The sequence below is a fragment of the Micropterus dolomieu genome, linkage group LG02 (genome assembly GCF_021292245.1).
Source record: "Micropterus dolomieu isolate WLL.071019.BEF.003 ecotype Adirondacks linkage group LG02, ASM2129224v1, whole genome shotgun sequence".
In the NCBI taxonomy this organism is placed as follows: domain Eukaryota; kingdom Metazoa; phylum Chordata; class Actinopteri; order Centrarchiformes; family Centrarchidae; genus Micropterus; species Micropterus dolomieu.
In genome coordinates this window covers 457,849-474,179 of record NC_060151.1, presented here as the reverse complement: position 1 = coordinate 474,179, position 16,331 = coordinate 457,849, and the positions used below count along the sequence as shown (strand labels likewise).

General features: G+C 41.0%; 1 protein-coding gene and 1 long non-coding RNA gene across 2 annotated transcripts in view; one reads left to right on the top strand and one right to left on the bottom strand.

Moving 5' to 3' along the window:
- Window positions 1-5,382, bottom strand: part of mettl22 (methyltransferase 22, Kin17 lysine) — a 38,814-nt gene extending 33,432 nt beyond the window's left edge. The window contains exons 1-3 of the mRNA XM_046030153.1: window positions 5,229-5,382; window positions 4,207-4,367; window positions 2,783-2,987 (exon numbers count right to left, since the gene is read on the bottom strand). Coding sequence (XP_045886109.1) covers window positions 2,783-2,987; window positions 4,207-4,312 — 311 coding nt within the window. The 5' untranslated portion in view covers window positions 4,313-4,367; window positions 5,229-5,382. The remainder of the gene's footprint in view (window positions 1-2,782; window positions 2,988-4,206; window positions 4,368-5,228) is intronic.
- Window positions 5,383-5,781: 399 nt separating this feature from the next.
- LOC123966502 lies at window positions 5,782-10,999 on the top strand. Its single transcript, XR_006823999.1, has 4 exons — window positions 5,782-6,196; window positions 9,951-10,016; window positions 10,360-10,416; window positions 10,551-10,999. It is a non-coding gene; the product is annotated as an uncharacterized LOC123966502 (long non-coding RNA).
- The last annotated feature ends 5,332 nt before the right edge of the window (window positions 11,000-16,331 follow it).

Here is a 16,331-nt window from a genome sequence, read left to right as displayed (position 1 = left end):
TGCTGTGCCTTCTAAAGGCATTGAAGATGAAAAGTTGTGCTATTTGCAAGTTTTCGTCAATGGGCGTGTCCGTGGCGTGGCGTCAAAGATCAAGTCTTTGCCATGACACAGGAAGTTGTCGTAACTTCAGTGTATATGCTCACACCAAACTGTACATGTAGGATGAGAGTCCCCCCCTGAACACATGTACATGCCGACATTCACCCACAGTCATAGCGCCACCTGCTGGCAACAGGAAGTGACATTTAACGAAGCAGCCCCCGCCGCACGTTTCACCTACGTGCACAAATTTTCTGTGGTACGTGTATCTTGTCCAGACGCACAAAAAAGCCTCTTGGAGCGATGCCCTAAAACCAACAGGAAGTCGACCATTTTGAATTTTACGTCAAATTTTGGATGATTTACACACTTCGTACTTTAACGAACCCCTCCTAGGGATTTAGTCCGACCGACTTCAAATTTCTGCTGTGCCTTCTAAAGGCATTCAAGATGAAAAGTTGTGCTATTTGCGAGTTTTCGTCAATGGGCGTGTCCGTGGCGTGGCGTCAAAGATCAACTCTTCGCCATGACACATGAAGTTGTTGTAACTTCAGTGTACATGCTCACATCTGAACCAAACTTTACGTGCTTGATAACTCTCCCACCCCGCAGACATCTACACGCCAATACCAATTTATATTCATAGCGGCAAGTGCTATGTAGCTCCACATAGGGGACACAGGAAGTGACATATAGCACCTTCATGCGGCGTCTGAACCGCGTAGCAAATTCACAGCCGCACCGGCAGAGCTCCAGAATGTGCAACTCGGCCGGCTCACACCCGGACGCGCTACAAGTGCGAGGGCCCACCCAACGCTGCTTGCAGCTTTAATTATTATTATTATTATTACTACTCTAGAAGGACATAGCTCCTAAACTAAACTTTTTTTTCCAGAAAACACTAAATACAACTTTGAAAGATCACCATCTTTTCTACAGCTTAAAGCTCAAATGGAGTCTGTAGCTGCACATATGCCGGAGCATTTAGCTCTTTGAGTTGAGTAGGTTGGAAGAAAGTTGAGCCTCTGCTCCCATAGCAACCCATTCATTTTAAAATGAAAAATATTAATATAAAATCAACCATTACAGATATCAGCAATAAAGCATACATCTCCTGAACAGGATGTACATTTTCAAGTTTCTAGGACAAACAGTGCAGGAGAACATAGATACCGCAGACATATGGAATAAATAAATAAAACAAAACATAAGTGTGAGCCACAGCTCTCACACTAATAACTAAAACACATACGGTTTGAACCCCAATAAGTTTGCAGAACATCCAATCTAGAACATTATCGGAGATGAAAAGCATACAGTACAAATTCATTTAAAAAACAGTTGGATGCAATAACATTGTTTACTCTGGAATGATGGTTTTTAATGATTAAAAAGCACAGGATAAAAAAGATCCTCATCTACTAAATGTATAGCATTTGATAGTCATTTTAAGCCATCTAGATACATAGACATGGAGGGAATTCTGTTTGGAAAATATTTATTAGATACTTTATCACACCTAAGATTAAGAGTAATTACTCAAACATAAACCTTCTATGCTGAAGAGAATGTGGAGCATTGGAAGCAGACCACACACATGCCAAAGAATTATAGCATTTACACAAAAGATATTGGGATATGATCTTCCTATGGCTTACTTGATTCTCCATTTCAGTAATTTTACCATGAGAAATGTCCAAATGAAGGATAGCCAATTTGCTCAAAATGATGTTAATTGCTAGCAAAGAAGCTATTACCAAGAAATGGTGGAAGGTGGATCCTCCTACTCAAGAACAATGGTCAGATATAGTAGAGGACATCTACATAATGGAAAAACTGACATCGTTTGAGACCGCAAGAAACACAACTGGCTGAAAAATGGCAGAATGGGAACATTATTCAAGATAAGAACTGTTAAAACAGATTGACTAATAAAAACAACTCCCAACTGCATTATTTCCATTATTTATCTTTTGTAGCTTTTTTCATGTGTAGATGTACTATCTTCTGCGATGGACTGGCGACCTGCCCAGGGTGTACCCCGCCTTGCGCCCGATGTCAGCTGGGATTGGCTCCAGCCCCCCCGCGACCCTGTACGTAGGATAAGCGGTTGACGATGGATGGATGGAAACTGTTAAAACAGATTGACTAATAAAAACAACTCCCAACTGCATTATTTCCTTTATTTATCTTTTGTTTTGTAGCTTTTTTCATGTGTAGATGTACTATCTTCTGCGATGGACTGGCGACCTGTCCAGGGTGTACCCCGCCTTTCGCCCGATGTAAGCTGGGATTGGCTCCAGCCCCCCGCGACCCCGTACGCAGGATAAGTGGTTGACAATGGATGGATGGTTGAATGGAGATGTACTATCTTTTTAACTTGACTGAGAACATGTACAGTTTATCAGACTTTTTTTATGTGGATATGAAACTATATTATCATCTTGTAACCGCTATTTACATTCTTACAGATGCAAATTCATAAAATGCACTGCACAAATTTCCTGGTTATATATGTGTATGTATATAAATAACTGTATGGGTTTACTGTATATTGCACTGTTATAAATCTGAATATTTTTGTGTGAGTACTTTCTGTGTTTTGTCCGTATGCAACATTTTGACATGAATCCTACAAGAAAAATAAGGCCCCTGGTTTCATCCCCTGACCATTATAGCACACACCATAACAGAACAGCCAACCATGTTTTAACATTTGACGGAACAAGAGTTTTATCCATACCGATGTGTTATGTCAAGGTCTCCGTCCTCATCCAAGAATGATTCCAGACTTCCCTCCACACCTTCCTGTCCATTTTTTCCTTCTGTGTCTTTTCCCTCGTCTTCCCTTGGGTCATCATATTTCTCTGCCTCATGTATACCTTTCTCTGGGTCACTGTTGTCCAGACTTTCACCATGTGAGAAGATCTTGAATTTGGAGATGAAGACTAGATGGATGAATACGGCAACGTTAGAAAGTGAGTAGAAATATATAACACAAAGTGCATTCTGACTTAGCAGCTTTAATTAAGTAAAAAATGGCAAACAATAGTTAAGCCTTTTTGGGGGGGTTCTTAGGTGGAATTAAAAATACCTTAAAAAATCTCAATGATTTTTTTAACAAATCTTAATTACAAACTCAGAACAGTTGTTATTTAAGTTACTTTAACATATGTGAATACTTTTGGCAAATAAAAAGTGAAATAGTTAAAATCAATCGTTTTATATGCTAGTTTGCCAACATCTCTCTCTCTCTCTCTCATATATATATATATATGTCCACTCAGTGACAGGTACGTATGCCCAAATTACTACAAACTCATAAGAAACCAGAAATCACACTTCACACACTAGATCAGATTCTGAAACTGGACGTCTGATCTTACATTTACTACTTTTACTCCCACCAGCAGTCTTTATGCTCTGACCTTGCTCATTTACACAAGTGACTAGATCATGTCAGTCCAAGACAGGCTCAAGTCAAATATTTAGAATTCACTACTGGCAGTCACTCTGCTATGGCCTGCCTGAAGCAGCCTCTTCCTAACCAGTTTTAAATATTCAGTAAATATCAGATAATTGTTAGGGATCAAGTTTTTTTGCCCCCAAATCCTGATCAGAGCACTTTCATATTGGGTAACTGCTGATACTAAATGTTTAAAAATATGTTTGACACACTAAAAAAAAAACAGGTGTAACTTCAGTGTAAAATACTTACTAACTACACCTTATTTTTCACAAGCTTCTTGATCTGGTGGTCTTTGTTTGAAACTAGAGCTACAACAATTATTTTCTTTATAACTTAATCGGTTTTATAAAGCATCAAAGCACATTGTCCATTCCAGTTTTACATATTCAAATGTCTTGTTTTGCCTGACCAATATATTCAGTTGTCAAGGTGACACAAATTACTGACATATCAATTAAAGTTGGAAGAATGCATCTCTGAAAATGATGACACAATCAGCTGACTGTTCTGGCTCCTCTTTTTGCCTGTGGTTTTAGTATTAAGATGTGTTGTTTATATTATGATTTTAATGCCTAAATTCAACCTTTTCTTTTACATGATTTCACTTCATGATTTCCTTCATACCCATATAACACATTAGACAACACTTAGTAGCCTAGTACAAAGTCTTAAATAACTGTAACTGTAATCATACACACCAGGCTGTCCAACACTGTTGAGGCGTATCATAAGGTGGCGGGCATTGGGCAGGAGCATGTGAACATCTGACAGGACAGTATCATGATGAAAGGTGATCTGGTCCATGGTTGCTCATTGGAACAGTAGAGCAGCCTGGCCTGGTCATCTGCTTCCCAATTACCTGGGGAGAGTGGGTGAGCACAGTTACAACATACAGCTTATTTTCAATTCTATGTGAAACAGGCATAGCAGGCTTGGTTGAGTTAGTTTTGTATCAAAAATATGATTTTGATACTCTTTTGGAGGAAACTGTAAGTGTCTGCACAGAAAGCGGTAGCCCAGAGTTATGCCCAGAGTTTTGCTTTGCTTTGCTTTACAGTTAATAGTGGACAGTAGATCTAACAGTAATGTTGAAATTCTGGAACATCAGGAAAGTGCATGCAAAACTTTTAGGATAGCTTTTGAAATTAGCTCCCACTGTGAACTTTTTGCAGCCAGGGAGTTCATATCGGTAAGGTTATTAGTTTAAAATCTTAATTTTAGGAAGGTGTATTACACCAAAGTCTTTTTTTATCATGTTAACATCTGTCTGTTGTGCCGAATTCTGACTGTCTGCCTGCCGAGAATTGCATGCACCTCGCGGGTGATATACGGTCATTTATGTTGAGAAAAGAGGTGGATGCCAATCTCGGCAGGTAACGTTAGCCTAAAAAATCTGTTCTGCCGAATTATGCTTCCACCTCTTTAGGTTCTTTTCAGACACTTTGCTGTGCTCATTGATCAAACGCGATTATCACATATATTTACTGAATGTCAAGGAATGGTACTTCTACTAAGTGTATTAAAATATTAAAGACTGTACACGTTCAGAAAATATATACTTCGAATCATTTATCACCATTGATGGACCCCACAAAGAATATTATAGCGTTTTCGAGGTGCATGCAATTCTCGGCAGGCAGGCAAAACATGGTATAACACCGGCAGTTATCTGAATAGGCGAAAGATTAACTCGTTTCAAACAACAGATGCCTTCAGATACCTTTTCGATAGCAACTTCAGAAAGCACACCCTCATCGGTCACTAAGCTCAAACTGGTGCAACAGTGTAACTCATCCGGACTGCAAAGGTAAAAGCATTGTTTATGTTCCGGTGTGACAGTTTAACTGGTGGCAAAATTAACTGGTGATATTCCCAGATGTGTCGTAGGCGTAGCTTCAGGATCCACTTACTGAAAACCAGGAAATACGTTCCGAAAACGTTTTTTATCTACGTAATGTATTGTTGTATAGATATATGCTTCTGAATGTAGTTTGCAGGCTACATCGTTAGCTGCACGATGATTCACGGGGACCTCTCCCACCTGCAGATTAGTTTAAAGCAAGAACTGTGAGCGTGATCATGGAGGCGACTGTGTCGCTGTTCAAAACAATGCAAGACTTCAATAAATCGTCCAAATGTTCGTGTTTTTCTGTCTGATTTGTGCCACGGTTGGTTTAAATGTGTTCTTACTTACATAAGGGAAATGTGTTCTTACTTACATAAGGAAACAGGCTGAGGTATTTGACGCTCAGATGGAGCGCAGAGTGGAGACGCTGTTAGCTGTGCAGAGCGCCCAGATTAACCTGTGACACAGCTTCGTACCATCGATCACCTTTATATTCCGCTATCTTTGCCGTCGTTACCAATATTGGCTTGCCTGTCAACATTTGTATCATGTGTCGTTATTTATCAGACGTTGAGTTAACCTGAGAACAGTTTGTCATCCAGCCTGTAAGTGAAACAGTCTGGATGTCTAGGCTGAGTTACACTCCGCCCGAACACAGCGTGGAGTCAGCTGTGGCCAGGCAAATGCTGGTAATATTGGTAACGACGGCAAAGATAGCGGAATATAAAGGTGATCGATGGTACGAAGCTGTGTCACAGGTTAATCTGGGCGCTCTGCACAGCTAACAGCGTCTCCACTCTGCGCTCCATCTGAGCGTCAAACATCTCAGCCTGTTTCCTTATGTAAGTAAGAACACATTTAAACCAACCGTGGCACAAATCAGACAGAAAAACATGAACATTTGGACGATTTATTGAAGTCTTACATTGTTTTGAACAGCGACACAGTCGCCTCCATGATCACGCTCACAGTTCTTGCTTTAAACTAATCTGCAGGTGGGAGAGGTGCCCGTGAATCATCGTGCAGCTAACGATGTAGCCGGCAAACTACATTCAGAAGCATATATCTACATAACGATACATTACGTAGATAAAAAACGTTATCGGGTATCTGTGGATAATCTGTAATTCGTTTGGTATTCAAAAACGAAAATGTTTTTTCTTTCAAAACGAAAAACCAAATAAACGTTTTTGGTGTCAGAATCAAAAAACGAAAAACCAATTGCGATGGCAATTCATTTTATCGTTATTCCTTTTTGAACAAAGAATGAAGAGAGTCTGTGAACTTCAGTCAATTAATTTTTCGTTATAGATCATAAAGGGAAGTCATGTGGTCTGTTCTATTATAAAACCTTCAAAATAAAAGTAGCCCATCTACTGTGTGATTAGCAAGCAAACTCAAAATAACGTCTTTAATAAAACTAAAACAACTTTTTTTTAGTAAAATTAAACTAACACGGGGTCTGAAAAAAAAAACTCCTGTTGTACTCTTAAACACAGGACAAGAATCGTGGGGCAAATAAGAGTTTGCAGCAGTGAGGTAATACTTTACTCTATCTTTCCTACTCTTGAGGTGCTATTTCTTTGCACTTTTACTGAGCAATCCACTAGAATCTGAAGGCTGGCTGAGCAAGATCAAACAACTGGGTGTGTGTCCCACCCACTGAAACCAAGCTTTTGTCTTGTTAATCCGGAGGGCGAGCCAAGCTCTTGCAATCAGTTGTAATGCCCAACACCTGTGTGCAATAAGACTCACAGTACTTCAGTGAAAACTACCACTGAAGCGCCGGCTCCTTGTGTGAAGACCAGCGAGTCTACCTGTGCAAGTCCACCTACAAGAGTAGCTTTTCCTTTCCCGAGGCACACCTACTCACCTAAAGCTGCCGGCTACAACTACACTTAGGCCATGTGCTAATATACTATTCCTATTGTCTCCGGTTCACGCAAGAGGTATCATGCCATCAGGCACAGAAATCTGGCACCACCAACATCTGTCATGGAACGGCCAGTTGGCAGTTAACAAAGCTGACTTTATCTCTGCTTATGCTAACACATTATCTCTTGGGCTACTGGCTTTCACTGAGACCTGGATCAAACCAGAAAACTCTGCTACCCCCGCTGCACTGTCCACCAATTACTCTTTCAACCACACTGGGTTCTTAATTTCAAAAAAATGGAATTTCACACAGCTGCTACCCCCGAATCAATTTGCCTCCTTCGAATACCATGCTGTCTTTGTGTCCCCTCCGGTAAAGGTCTCTGTGATTGTCATATACCGTCCACCAGGACAAATGGGTAACTTTGTGGAGGAGCTAGACACACTGCTGTCTTCAATACCAGAGCATGACTGTCCCCTACTTGTCCTCAGTGACATGAACATTCACTTAGACAATTTGAACCCAGCAGACTTCCTGTCTCTGATTCAGTCCTTTGTTCTAACACGGGTTCTCAGCCCCCCGACCCACAAAGCTGGCAAGGTGCTTGACCTCATTCTTGTCCGAAACTGTGCCTAACAGTCACACCTCTACCTGTGTCAGACCACTATTTCATTCAGTTCACAGTATGGCTACAGGAACTCCGCAACCTGTCTCCCACTCACTTTCCCTCAGTGGTAGCTTCCGCTCTACCTTCCCTCAACACATTTTCCTCACTTGAGGTCAATGATGCCACACAATCTCTGTGCTCTACATTAAGCTCGTGCCTGGATAGCCTGTGTCTTCTATCCACCAAGCCTGCTCGCCCGAACCAGTCCCACCCGTGGCTAACTGATACCATCCGTGGGCTCTGTACTGATCTCAGAGCCGCTGAAAGAAAATGGCGAAAAACCCTGACGACCTTAAGGGCTACTAACTGCTCCTATCCTCCTTCTCAACAAAGTGCTGCCAAAACTGCGTTCTATAATAACAGAATTAGCAGTGCCACTGACTCAAGGAAATTATTTTCCACTTTTAAAGCGCTACTAAATCCTCCTCCACCTCCACCACCCACAAACTTATCTGCTGATACCTTTCCTTCCTTCTTCACAGGCAAATTGGCGGCTATAACTAGCCAATTCTCTAAAACACTCAAACTCAACCATTGTAGCAGTCCTACTACATCTTTTCCTCTGCCCTCATAGGTCAATGGTTCTTCACTCTCCTCATTTACTCCTCTCACAGAGAGTGAAGTATCAGAACTCCAAAACTATTGAATGGGCAGTATTCAAACAGGTCTCAGAATTCCTCTCACGAAATGACCTCATAGATTCATATCAGTCTGGTTTGAAGAGTGCCCACTCTACTGAAAAGGCTCTTCTGTCTGTAACAGAAGCCCTAAGGTCAGCTAAAGCTGCAGCCCAATCCTCAGTTCTTACCCTGCTTGACCTATCAGCTGCCTTTGACACAGTCAACCACAGGATCCTGCTATCCGCTCTCTCAGCAATGGGCATCTTGAGTAAAGCACTCCTGGGGTTCAAATCCTACCTCTCGGGGCGTTCCTACAATGTTTTGTGGCAAGGACAATTATCCTCCTCCTACTACCTCTCCATAGGGGTGCCCCAAGGCTCATTGCTAGGGCCACTTCTCTTCTCAATTTACACCACCTCACTGGGGCTGATCATTCACTCGCACGGCTTCTCTTACCACTGCTACGCAGATGATACGCAACTGTACCTATCCTTCCCGCAAGGCGATCCCACCGTCTGGGCGCGGATCACGGACTGTCTCTCGGACATATATGCATGGATGAAGGCTTGCCACTTTCAACTAAACCTCTCTAAGACTGAACTCTTGGTCATTCCAGCCAACCAATCTATCCACCATAACATCAAACTACAAATTCACTCCTCAACCATCACTCCAACCAGGGTGGTGAGAAACTTGGGTATCATGATTGATGACCAGCTGTCCTTTTCAGACCATGTTGCTGCTGTCTCTCGGTCATGCCGCTTTGCTCTATACAACATAAGGAAAATCAGGCCCTACCTCACTCAGTACGCCACCCGGCTTCTGGTACAGGCCATGGTTATCTCTTGCCTCGACTATTGCAATGCCCTCCTAGTAAGTCTTCCAGCTTGTGCGGTGAAACCCTTACAAATGGTTCAGAACACAGCAGCACGTCTGGTTTTTGATTAGCCCAAAAGGACTCATGTCACTCCATTACTCAATGACCTCCAATACCTGGCTGCAAAAGGCATCCGAGCATCCGAGGGACGTGTTGGTCATGTCCTTTGACATATTAACCAGCCATATCATGCAGATCGGTATTATGTAGGTGTTACTGACTGCTAATAGATTTTATTGTGCTGTAGACTAATGTGACCACACCCTAAGCAGAAAGTCACCTATTCAGTACAAAATAAAATGCATTGGCTTATTGTAGTTGTAGCTTTACTGCCACTTATCTGACTAAATCTAGATTTAATTGTCTTTACACTGCTGACCGTCAAACTATGTTATTAACAAGTAATTAATTCTGTAGTTAAACCACTAACCTAACTGATGCTAAAAATTTGCTTTAGCAATGCTTATGTAGCAACATCAATATGAATTAATGGAATGTGGGACCAAATCAGGGTAGATCATGGAAAAGAGTTTTTTATTTAACTCTTTTCATTCAGGAGGAATTGGCAGGCTACAGGAATAACACAGAAAGGCAGCCCTACATGCAAACACGGTCAACACACGTGAGTTGGTTTATTGTCTCTTTCCCTTAATCACTCATCTGCTAGTTGAGAATACTGTTGTCTCAATTCCTGTCAAATAGCTATACTGCTGATTACCAGCTATTTCCTCTGAAATAGTGAAAAAAAGCTGCAACTCAAAAGGAAGGAGATGGCAGTGTATGAATGTGTGTGAATGTTAGTTTCTGTTTGAGCATGGTGAATGCAGATGTAGTGTGCTTTGAAAAAGCGCTTTGAGTGGTCGAAAAGACTAGAAAGGTGCTATACAAATACGGAGCATTTATATATAGTAGAAATGATGTGATAAACCATGACGCGGTTCTGTGTGTCCACACTAACTTGTCAGGTGGCTGCAATTGGACCGGTGCAATTGGTGCAGTCTGGAATGCACACAGGATCCAAGGTTTGTTGTAATTTCATAATTTCCCTTATAAGCTCCCTAAAGATATACTTCTGTCAAGGTGCATTGATATGGATGATGATGATGATATGTAACTGAAGTCTTGTGATTAGTTTTGATTTGCTTATTTTATTTAGGCAAGGGTATCCCCAATCAACTGGCTTTAGGTGGATGGCCAAAAAAACTGCCTTGAGATCGTTTGCCAGAGGCTGCAGACTGCTATGGCCAGTGTGCCACTATTTGGCCGAAACCCATTTTCCACAGTGGATCACCAGGCAACAGCTGAACAAGGATTTGCACGGCACAATTCAAACATTTCAAAACTCTTTGACAGTGCCGTTAACCATGAACCAAGGCCTTTTCAAAACTGAATTAAGGAACTTATAGACATCGTAAGAAGCCATGTTTAGAGAGCAGTATGTGCATAGTGTAATAAGTTAAGACCTGCACCTCATCAACAAGCATCTCAAGTTCAGTTTCTGTACAATTCTTTTTGTTGGTTTCTTGCTCGGGTTTTTGATGTGATTCTCTATAACACACATTTAAACCTATTTTCTTACTTTTGAATAAATGTCTGTCAACTGGATACTTAAATGCGTGTTTAAATACAAGTAGCAGGCATAAGTGTACAGATATGTGATTTCAATATTCAAAACTTTTCAACTTATCAACCCTTATTTTATTTCTCCCTTCAACTTTTATTATGAAGACGTCAGCGGCGTCGTTAGCCCTGGGCATCCTTTTTTCGAAAAGCCCCTGATCTCAGAAGGGTTTTTAAAAATCAAACAACAAAAGGTCAAAAATTAAACTTTACTCGCTTAACTAATGTTAGGCTACGTGCGCGGGAGAGAGCAAGAGAGAGAGAGATTATTATTATTATTATTTATTCTCCTGCAAATTAGCGGAGAATAAGTGATAATAATGATCCAGCTGTAGCTCTGTGTCTGTCCTCTCTGTAATCTGCATTTTGCTTCATCAACCGAAATGTGTAAAGTGTAAAGCGCTGGTCGGGCGCTTGTCACAGTCACAGAGCTGGGCAGATGCAAACATTTAGAAAATCAGGCAAATGTCTTTTCAGTTTAAGGCATTATGTTCTACTAATACAACTGAAATCTAGTGAGCGCACACCACGGCACTGTTGACCGTGTTGGAAAGCAACCTGCGTCACTCTTGAACAAGCCGGCAAGTGAAAAACTTTCACCTTCCATAAGGGCGCATTAAAAGCGTCTTTAGTCTCTGCAGAGCAAATGAAGACTACACACTGTACGATCTATGTCAGACGATCACTGCACTGATTGAGATATATTAAAGGTGTCCTGTTGTTGAACAGAGCATGGCTTTGGACATTAGCCTGTTTCTTTTCTTTAATACACATCGGTTACTATTTGTTTTATAGCGATAATAAAATATGGACTCCGACAGTGAGTCCATAAACAGAATCTCGCCAGTGAAACTAATCTTTCACTCAGCAGCTACCAGCTGTTATTTATTTTTGAGATGCACAGAGAGAGAGAGAGAGAGAGAGAGAGAGAGAGAGAGAATATGGTGGATAATAGATCTGTTGGGTTTTATGCATGACACACAGCTTCCTCTGCTTCAACAACAGCTGCTCTCCTGTTACTGCCACAATAATTCTTTGCATTGTGAAGATTATTTAGATGCTTCAGGAATAATGAGATTGTATTGGCAGCCTGTGCTACTGCAAAACAAGTGGTTAGGTTGGCTACATCTCCATAATAAAAGGCACAGGTAACAAGTCCATTTTTACTCTGATAGCTTATCTTGACCTTTCCTCATGTGGACACACAGGGGCTGTGATCCTGCACAACAAAACACGCAAGAATTAAATCCCCACACTACTATGGATAGTAGTGGTGCAACAGGTTGCAGAATCCGTGGTATGGATCCCTTCCACACGGTGCGGCATGCAGGTGGACCGCGGATTGATTGCAAAGTTTATGATGATTTATCCTGTTTGACCTCTCAAATTACCCTTTATTCTGGAAATGTCAGAGAACCCAGTTAGATTCTGAATGTGCAGAACTTTGAACATGAGCAGAAAACCTGCTGAAACACAGGAGCTATTAAAGTCCAGTAGTTTGTAACTGAATTAAAATAATTTCATTTATTATTGAAGAGGTAAAAAGGTGTCACATGCACATTTAAAGAGGTTACCTCAATCAGTCATGTCTGTGTGTGTTGATTCAGCAGTAATGATATTAAAAGCTGATCTACAGGAGAAACATATGTGAAAGCTGCTCTGCATTATATTCTGTTACAGTTTTAGATTTTAAATTGTTTTATTATACCTTTATTAAACCAAAAAACTATTTTTCCAAGAGTGTCCTGGCCAAGGCAGGCAGTAGTACAATTGCACATTTAAGATGGAAATAAATAATCAGTTACAAGGTCATAAAATATCAAATATCAAATAGTCACCACAATTCAGCAGCACCTGAATTTTGTGTTCCCTTTACATAAATAATTTCCACAATATATTGATGCAGAAAGTGTTTAACACTCACAATTTTCTGGGAGAGTGCCCCGAGACCCCCCGGTTCATACTGTCGCAGTTTTGTTGTTATATTTTTATAATTAGACACATGACATTACAATTTAGCAACATCAAAATTAGACAGTTAATAGTGTTGTTGTGAGTTTTGTTGTGCTTTATAAGTGGATGTTTACTGTCGCTTTACTGCTTTACAGACTTAACTTGGGGGGTGGGGGGGTCAATTATTATGTGAAGATATGAAGTTTTATGGGCTGGGCTAAGCCCCCAATGTTTCAAGATCCTAAAAACGCCCCTGGCCACCGTCATCAGAAACGGACGTCGCTTTATGTGACGCTGCGGAGGAAAGGACGTCTCATGTCTCTAAAAACATATTTCCTCATTCCTTCTCTTATTGCTTGGTTGGAAAAGACGCAAGTGAGGGAAAGGTGGATGCAATTAAGAGACTTGAAAAGTCTGACATTTGGGAAACAGTGTTCATCTTGATTGCGTTTTAGCACCAATCATCATCGAGCCTAATCCAAAAACCCCGTCTTTGTTTTCAAATTACTGTATATTTATTATAGGTAACACGTGTTTCAGCAATAAAGCTGGAACAAACAAACAGAAGAAAAACAAAGTGTATCGAACATGCCAGCAACATGCTGGTTGGACAGAGGTCCAAACCAACTTTTTCTTTCTCTGGGATTTGTGCAAATGTGTGCAGTCTTGAGTATAAAATTAGGCCTAACTAGACCATATAAGGTAGGATGAATCTGCAAACACTGCAGAATAACACTGAGCGTGTTTTATCAAGTGGCTCCAGGTGAGCTGAGGGAGGTGCAGTGCGACACCTGCTGGTCATATTTTGTAACTCAAGTGTGCATGCTGTTGGTTCGATGCCATCGATCTTTAGAATACTGAGAACACTTTACTGTCCACAGCATTTACTTAAATAAGCCTTAATCTGTGAGGCTAGACTAAATAACAGAAACACCTTTGTTTAATTCATTACCGTTTAACAGCACCACAAACTACATGCTCCAAACTTATCATAAACATAAAAATCTCTTAATCATGATGGGGGATTTCTTGCATTACTTAATTAGTTTTCGCTAATAAACTGTCATCTAAGTGTATATTTTTGTGTAGACATTGCATCGCCTTAAGGCAAAGAGGGAGAGCCACAGCAGTAATAGAAATTCTTTGGGAGAACTTTAATGTTGAAGAGTAGCCTGAAGCACAAACATAACTGATAGAGCACACTATCCAATCAGAAGCAAGGGGTTGATGAAGTCCCACCCACCAATGAAAGGAAATATTGAGTAATACATTTGTTTTGTCAGTGATAATGGAAAACGAAACATTGTGCTGATTTCATTTGTTTTGTTTTGTTTTGATTAAAAAAAAATCAAGCTGAATGTTGTTTTTTATCATTTTGGGCCCAAAATTCAAAAAACGGAAAAACGGCCTGTTTCTGATTTCTGCCTTTGTTAATTATACCAAAAAAACAAATGGTTAGAATGTACCTTGGTTGTCTGTGAACTTCAGTCAATTTGTTTTTCATTATAGATCATAAACGGAAGTCACAATTTTGGGCTTTAAACACTTCATTTCCTGCATTCTGGTAAATTTCTCTGCACCAAATCATTGAGGAAATGTCTTTATTTATATAAAAGGAAACACAAAATTCAGATGACAATTCAAAAAATAAAAATATAGTGTAATATATTTAATAATATAATTCCTCAATGATAAATTAATTAATGTTAATTCAGTTATAAACCCCTGCACCTTAATAGCTCCTGTGTTTCAGCAGCTTTTCTGCTCAAGTTCAAAACTTTCTGCACATGAAAAATCTCTCCCACATATCTGTGTTCTCTGACATTTAGGTAGGCTGCTACCCCCTTTAGACCGTCTGACAGACAGAGTGCCGTCTGGGACTGTACTGGATGAGAGTGGCTCACTGCTCTTCATCAGAGGCAGAAAATCGAAACTTAAAACAGTAGTGATCAGACAGAAATATCACACACACAGATCCACACACATGTTCACTTCAGCCCCTCTGATAAAGTGCAGCTCACAGCCCGCTTCAGAGGGAATTAAGCATCCTGGAGCAGAGAGACAGTCAAACAGAGCAAAGTGTCTCTGAGGGAGGGGGACAGAGACAGCAAAGAGAGCGACCAACCCAGAATCATGCCAAAGCGTGTAATACTCACGCTGGTCCACTAGAGGATGCGTGTCATTATCAGGCTTTTCCTCCTCAAGGCTCGACAGTGACACGCATGCATGACGGTGGTGTACCAGCAGGGGACCAAAGAGAACTAGGGGTCAAGTGTCTTGATAGATGTCACAATGCAAATTAAACCCAGGTCTCCCACATCAAAGGCAAGCATCTTATCTATGCGCTATCACTACCCACAATGATGTCTTCCAGTGAAAATTTGTTGTTCAGTAGCAGTACTCTAAATTATTTCAATACAGAAAAATGTGTAGACTAGTGTAGCATATGCTCAGAATGTTGAATTATTATTGGCACAGTCGTGCATTGTATTACCAATCATTTCTTGATTGGTAATTGATTGAAACGACATTTCAATCAGTTCAGTTCAGTTATTGCAACTAGCATTTTGTCCTTTCAGGTTACATGGTCTCTCAGTCTAGTTCTGTAGGCTACACAATCATGGGGAAGACTGCTGACTTGACAGCTGTCCAAAAGACGCCTGTTGACACCTTGCACAAGGAGGGCAAGACACAAAACGTCATTGCTAAAGAGGCTGGCTGTTCACAGAGCTCTGTGTCCAAGCACATTAATAGAGAGGCAAAGGGAAGGAAAAGATGTGGTAGAAAAAAGTGTACAAGCAATAGGGATAACCGCACCCTGGAGAGGACTGTGAAACAAAACCCATTCAAAAATGTGGGGGAGATTCACAAAGAGTGGACTGCAGCTGGAGTCAGTGCTTCAAGAACCACCACGCACAGACGTATGCAAGACATGGGTTTCAGCTGTCGCATTCCTTGTGTCAAGCCACTCTTGAACAAGACACAGCGTCAGAAGCGTCTCGCCTGGGCTAAAGACAAAAAGGACTGGACTGCTGCTGAGTGGTCCAAAGTTATGTTCTCTGATGAAAGTAAATTTTGCATTTCCTTTGGAAATCAAGGTCCCAGAGTCTGGAGGAAGAGAGGAGAGGCACAGAATCCACGATGCTTGAAGTCCAGTGTAAAGTTTCCACAGTCAGTGATGGTTTGGGGTGCCATGTCATCTGCTGGTGTTGTTCACTGTGTTTTCTGAGGTCCAAGGTCAACGCAGCCGTCTACCAGGAAGTTTTAGAGCACTTCATGCTTCCTGCTGCTGACCAACTTTATGGAGATGCAGATTTCATTTTCCAACAGGACTTGGCACCTGCATACAGTGCCAAAATCTACC